Here is a 7,283-nt window from a genome sequence, read left to right as displayed (position 1 = left end):
ATAATCAAAGCAAGTATTAAGCACTACGAACTTCCATCATTCCAGAAAGACTACCTCCAAGCAACAAACGTAGCAATAGAAGACTGTCATGGCTCAATCACCACCTCAGCAGTATACTGCCCTCCCAGACACTCCATCGCCAAAGAAGACTTTGATAACTTCCTGGACACCCTGGGCAATAGATTCATAGTTGGAGGAGACTATAACGCCAAGCACATCCAATGGGGCAGCAGACTGGTTACAGCAAGAGGCAAAAACCTCTTAAACAGCATAATAAACAACAACCTCAACTACCTCACCACATACGAACCCACATACTGGCCCACTGACACCAACAAAATACCCGACCTTCTCGACTTCTTCATAACTAAAAATATCCCATCAAGACACGTCCAGATCAACTCCTCGGCTGATCTCTCCTCTGATCATTCTCCCGTGATAGCAACAGTCAGTTCAACAATCATCGAGAATACACCTAATGGCTCCATTCACAACCAACACACCAACTGGCAGCTCTTCAGAGAAGTCTTTACACACTCGACCTCAGAGCCTTCACCCCACTAAAAACAAAGGAAGATATCGAAGCAGCCACGGAATACTTAAACACGAGCATAATAAACGCAATCCGCCTCTCCACACCGACAAAGCCATCTAACAGCAAACAAGAATATCCCCAATACATACTAAAAAAAAAATAGCAGAAAAACGTAGACTAAGAAGAGTATGGCAGACCCATAGAACACCGGAGGACAAACGCAAACTTAACAACGCAACTAGAAAGCTATCCAGAACCTTAAGAAACTATAAAAACGACTGTTTCCATAAATACCTCGCCAGCTTATCCCCCACAGCCGACGCCAACTACTCACTATGGAAGGCCTCCAGGAAACTCACACGCCCCCCACAAATAATCCCACCTATCCGCCGTCCGCAAGGTGGATGGGCGCGAAGCCCTATAGAAAAAGCCGACCTGTTTGCAAAACACTTGTCAAAAGTATTCAAACCCCATTCCCCCAAAGCCGCCGCGGACGTTACTGAATACCTGCACACCCCCTTCCAAATGTCCCCTCCTATCGAACCCTTCTCCTCTGCAGAGACTATAGAAACAATCAGTCGCCTAAACCCCAAGAAAGCAGCAGGACACGACCTAATAGGCAGTAGAGCAATCAAGGAACTTCCCACAAAAGGGATAGCATTCATCACATCGATTTTTAATGCTATCCTTCGCCTGGAACACTATCCTAAGGCTTGGAAAATCTCATTGATTACCCTCATCCCTAAACCCGGTAAACCGATATACGAAACCTGCTCCTATCGCCCAATCAGTCTTTTACCTACCCTGTCCAAACTATTCGAGAAGATGCTCACGAACCGACTCCTTCCAATCCTAGAGAACTTGAAAACACTCCCAGATCACCAATTCGGCTTCCGAAAACATCATTCTACAGTAGAGCAAATCCACCGCTTAACTCATACGATCAGCCAAACACTCGAAAAGAAAAAATATTGCTCAGCGGTTTTCCCAGACATCCAACAGGCATTCGATAAAGTATGGCATGAAGGGCTACTATACAAACTTAAAAAGATCCTACCCCACCCCTACTACTCCATCCTAAAATCTTACCTAACCAATAGACAATTCATGGTTAAATGCCTAGACGCCACTTCCGCAACATTCCCAATAGAAGCCGGCATACCCCAAGGTAGTGTCCTCGGACCCCTACTGTACTCCATCTACACTGCCGACCTACCTATATCAAACGATATAACAATAGCGACATTTGCAGACGACACAGCGCTATTGGCTACCCACGCAGACCCGGTAATAGCCTCATCCACTCTCCAGCGAAGTCTCGACTCCATGGAAAAGTGGTTTCACAAATGGGGCTTCAAAGTCAACGAAAAGAAATCCTCACATGTAACCTTCACGCTCCGAAAACAAACCTGCCCCCAGGTCACCATCAACAATGCAACAGTTCCTAGCAGGGACACAGTCCGATACCTGGGCATGACCCTGGACAGGAGACTAACGTGGAAGACACACATCTCAGATAAAAGGAAGCAACTAAAGGACAAACTAAAAAAACTCTATTGGCTCACGGGCCGACGCTCCAAACTAAATATACAGAATAAAATTACCCTCTACAAGACCGTAATAAAACCTGTCTGGACCTACGGAATCCAACTATGGGGAACAGCAAGTAACTCCAACATTGAAATACTCCAACGCTTTCAATCGAAAACGCTAAGATCCCTAATTGACGCACCTTGGTATGTAACCAATGAAACAATACACCGCGACCTCAAGATACCCACCGTCAAAGAGGAAATAGCAAAATATAGCGACAGATATAGCAAAAGAATCAACAAACACCGAAACCCCCTAATCACTGGACTACTCGATACGACGGACCAGATTCGCAGGCTGAAGAGGCACTACCCGCTAGACCTAAACGTTAGATTCATTTAATTATCCAAATTAAGCATATGCACTTACTTATATTACTTATAAATTATACCTATCTATAATAAGTATTAACTTATTGTAAATAAACAGCCATGTCACTGCGCCACGCCAGAAAAATTACTGAAAATTCTCAACGCGAGAATTGATTGTAATCTCAACAAATAAATAAAAAAAAAAAATACAATAACACATTTCATTTTAAATTAAAACGAGAATAAATACTATTGTGTATAAATTTAATAGAACGACACACGTGATTTGTAGTCAACACTGTGACAGTTTGTGCAATTACCTTTTAATCGAGTGGAAACGAGAGCATTTTCAAATTTCTATTAACCAACGGTATTATCAATCAATTTTAACAATGATTGAAGGTTGCAAAATTAAATATAAAATGATTTATTAATAGCATACGTAGTGTTAAATTTGCAAACAAGCAGCGTATCTTTTAAGAATAATAAAGACACCAGAAAATAAAGATAATATTCTAATTACATTGCAAATTAATGAATAATTTAAGAAATGTATTTTTGTTATATTAATGTATCACAGATTCTAGGTAAAGTATTAATTTAATTTACTTATTACTTAGGAGATTGTATTTGAAATATAATTACAATTTGTAAGGTGTAATCAGCACACCTTTAAGCTAGTAGATATTTGGTAGCAGTTCTCAAGTCTTTGTGCAATATAGCACAATTGAGTTTAACCGAGTTTAATCCCTTTGACCAGCCAGCTTCCAATTTCATTTATGGCATAATCTCCTGACAATTTCATGCCCTTCAGAAGAAACACAATGTCCTATTATCGTTTTGTGATCGTTGAATATGATCCGTTTTCTGTTGTTTTTAGATTCAAGTGACGAAAACTTATGAAATGATATTTTAAGTTTAAACTGATCAATTAATTTAATTAATTGATTTATTGTAGCAACAATGGTAAATTGTTTAAATAGAGAAAGAAATTTACAACGAAAAATGTATGAATGTAATATTTGAAATCTAAAATGATAAATTATTGTGCGAAAATAATAAAACTCGCAATGTCAGCACATGGTCTCATTAGAACGTGTTTAACGAGCGTAGCGTAAGCGTGAAAATGAAAACGTTGAGGCTCTCGTGGTGTAAAAAGGCTAAATTCCTCATAAAAATACAGGAAATGAGAGGGAACGTTCGCCCTTGAACACATAAAACCAAAAAAAAAAAAAAAAAAAAAATAGAAAAGGGAAAAAACCACAAATTTTAGTGAAGCTATTTTACTGAAACTTATATCATTTTAACAGCTATATATAAAACGTTGAATTATTTCCTTTCGCGCAGAGCAATTTTACTTCAAATTTCTAGCTTCAGAATGATAATTACGTATTTGTAATTATCAACAAGCTTTAAAAATATGGAATATTCAGCCAGATGAAATATAGGTAAAGTATTTAGAAGAAAAAAGATTGAAATGTTTTATGTAAAACGATTAAATTAAGTGGTTGAGTTTGAAAATTTGACTCGGTTTAATAATTCAATGGAAAAAATATTCGCCCTATGAAAAAAAATTCATGTTCCTGTCGATATATCGGCGAGGTGCTCCTCTACTTTCGACTGCTCTGCAATTCAAATGCAATACTCGAATATACATGGCGAAAGAAATGGAAATTGAGGAATTTAAGGGAACCAATTACTCTCGCGTCGACGTAACTTCAAAATGTTTCACGTGTCGGTGTTTGCGAAATGAAGTTCGTCGTTATCCGATTAACACGCTTGCAGATGCGTTCTTTTTGTTGCAAAGTAAATGGACAAATTGTGAACAAATAATGTTTACAATTACATCAAAATTAATGTCCTAAACTTTACCAAGAATTATTAAAAATCCCTGCGTATTGCTTACGTAATGTTGATATTGAGTAGTACCATACATAACCTCAACATTATGATACTTACAAACATCGCTAAACAAGTAGTGCGAACGATGTCGAGTAAGTATTCACTATGTAAAAAGTATTTATAGATAAAAAGTATGGGAAATATATAACCGAATGTATTTAACTTTTCCAACATTTTAGCATTTCGCTTGGCGTTGGTACAACTTGAAGTAAATGAAGTAAAACGCAAAAATGTAGAGCGGGCAGTTTCCTACATTTCTAGCGCAAAAGAGCGCAATGCTGATATTATAGCTCTTCCTGAATGCTTTAATTCACCATATGGAATACGTAATAATTTGTTTTTTTTTTCAATAATTTACCATGTGTGTAACAACTATATAGAAAAAAGTAAAAGTAGACAAATTACCTTACCGTTTATACTTCCATAAAGATTGTGAATTGAGTCGAGAATATAGGATTTCCCCATTTTCATGATTATCGTGATTTTTGTATAAATATATTTTTTAAGATACTAATAATTAGGTACTTATAAATTGGTATTATCAATTATTTTGCATTTATAATTCCGCCTCTAGTATAAGTGTTAATTGAAAACTAACTTTATGTTTCAAAAAGTACTAGCAAAGTCGTAGAGTAACAAGCCACTGATGCTAACACAAATAGCATTGTCGTAATTAAATATTTCTAAATATTCATTTTTCATTTTGAACCTGTAGAAACAATTTATTATATATACTGTTAGCTAAGTAATTGCATATTTAATTAAGTCGAGATATAAAACTTAGTTATTTTAATAATTTAAAAAATAAAAAACTGACAAAAATTTCAATTTAATTTATGGTTGGAACAAAAGACAGTTATTTTTCATTAATTGAAATATTGCAATGCAGAGTACTTTCGAAAATACGCCGAGAGTATTCCTGATGGTGAAACGAGCGTTGCTTTATCGAATGCAGCTAAAGAAAACAACATCTATGTAGTTGGTGGTACGATGCCTGAAATAGAGGGCGATAAATTGTACAATACCTGTACTATTTGGGGTCCCGATGGAACTTTGATAGCAAAACACCGAAAGGTAAGTAATATATTCCTTTATGGCTTTGAATTTGAAAATATTGGGGTGAAGAAAGTGACTCTATCTAGGAATAATTTAGGAATATACATATGTACATACGTATACTATAACCAATTCTATAATTTACGGTTTATAAAATACGTTATGATACGGAAAACGCCCATTTTTGTTGTAATGTGTAATATAAATTTTTCACATACGAAAATACTTATTTTTTCTCCTTTTTAAACATTATTAAATGATAAGATTTTTTAATAAAAGAAAGTGATAAAAACGCTGTCAGTTATTAAATAAAAAATAATTAAAGTTTAGGAGTTGGTAACTTTGATATTAAATTACAAAAGTTGCAGCAATAGAATTAGCGACTACATTTTTATGTTATTAGGTACATCTATTCGACATCGACATTCCTAATAAGATTACTTTTCGAGAGAGTGATTCACTCAGTCCTGGTAACTCCCTAACGACGTTCGATGTGAAGGGCTGCAAAATAGGTATTGGCATATGCTATGATATTAGATTCGAGGAAATGGCACGCATTTATCGGAACAAAGGTACAGTAACTTAATCGATCAATACTTAACTAGCAAAAAATTAAATATCTGTATAAAAAGAAGCTTAATTTAAAAAACCAGTATATTTGCTGAAAATGAAACAAATAAAAGAATTAAAAGCACAATAAGAGGACTGTCCTCGCATATTCAGAAATGATGGAATGTGAACCGTGCAACTACGAAGTTAATTGGTATTCGGTGGCTTCATATTTCCTGCTTCTCTGGGTTAGGTTGCCAAATGCTGATATATCCAGCGGCATTCAATATGACCACTGGACCACTGCACTGGTCATTACTTCAGCGTTCCAGAGCGAATGATAATCAATTATACGTTGCTTGCATATCACCGGCTCGTGTTCCTTCAGCAAGTTACGTCGCATGGGGACATACACAGTTGACCAATCCCTGGGGAAAGATTCTTTACGATTTGGAAACTCAAGAGAATATGGCAGTCACCGATATCGGTAATTTACAGCTTAAAATTAAAAGCGAGAGATCCATGATGTAATTAATTTTTAGTCTCGTTAATTTATCGATTTAGCCATCTTCCTCTGTATTTGTTGAATTTATTAGTAAGCATTACTTATTACTTCGTATGTTTCTTTTTTCTATCAGATCTAAAAGTTGTTGAGGAAGTAAGGGCTCAGATACCTACATTTTCTCAGAGACGTACAGATTTGTACGACACTGTCTGTAAGAAGGAGTAACTCTACACTAAAACAGAAAATGTTTTTTTATAATATTTCTACTACAATATCCTTTTTTTGCGAATTATTACTAATTTCTTATCATTTGTACTAAATGAATGACTCAATTAAGAAAACCAAAACGTTATAAATAATAATCTGTATATCTTGTGTATCAACATGTAATTGGATATTATAATAATATAGGAATGCTATAATAATATAGGATAATAATATAGGAGAATAGAATAATAATATATAATAATAATATGCTTTTAAACACCTTTAATATCGATCACATAAATTGTTATAATTCACAATGATTACGCATACATAAAAGACCCCTTGATAGTAAAATTTACGATCAAAAGGCAATTACGTATCGTTTAACAACATTTAATTTATAACACCTTTTAAACATTTAGACAGATTAACACATAACACTTCTTATATATAAACATCAATTCGAAGTTATCAGCTTGGAGAAATTGGTCGATTAATACCTGTAGATTGTCTGTCTCGATGAAAGACTTAAAGAGAGCAAAAACATGATAATGCCGCTAATATAATATTCCTTCTTTCTTGTACCTGTCTGCCTCTCAGGTCGTTTTACTAATTACAATAAGTA

The 7,283-nt window shown here is 35.3% G+C and overlaps 1 protein-coding gene across 1 annotated transcript; it reads left to right on the top strand.

Annotated features, from left to right (window-relative positions):
- The first annotated feature begins 5,231 nt into the window (after window positions 1–5,231).
- LOC126876975 (omega-amidase NIT2-like) lies at window positions 5,232–6,944 on the top strand. Its single transcript, XM_050639852.1, has 4 exons — window positions 5,232–5,415; window positions 5,801–5,969; window positions 6,200–6,433; window positions 6,585–6,944. Exons 1-4 carry the CDS (start codon window positions 5,332–5,334, stop codon window positions 6,674–6,676), a joined length of 579 nt encoding a protein of 192 aa, XP_050495809.1. The 5' UTR covers window positions 5,232–5,331; the 3' UTR covers window positions 6,677–6,944.
- Window positions 6,945–7,283: the final 339 nt, after the last annotated feature.

The sequence above is a fragment of the Bombus huntii genome, unplaced genomic scaffold (assembly GCF_024542735.1).
Source record: "Bombus huntii isolate Logan2020A unplaced genomic scaffold, iyBomHunt1.1 ctg00000109.1, whole genome shotgun sequence".
NCBI classification, from domain to species: Eukaryota; Metazoa; Arthropoda; class Insecta; order Hymenoptera; family Apidae; genus Bombus; species Bombus huntii.
The sequence above is the reverse complement of the archived record's forward strand: the minus strand, read 5'-3'. Positions and strand labels throughout refer to the sequence as shown.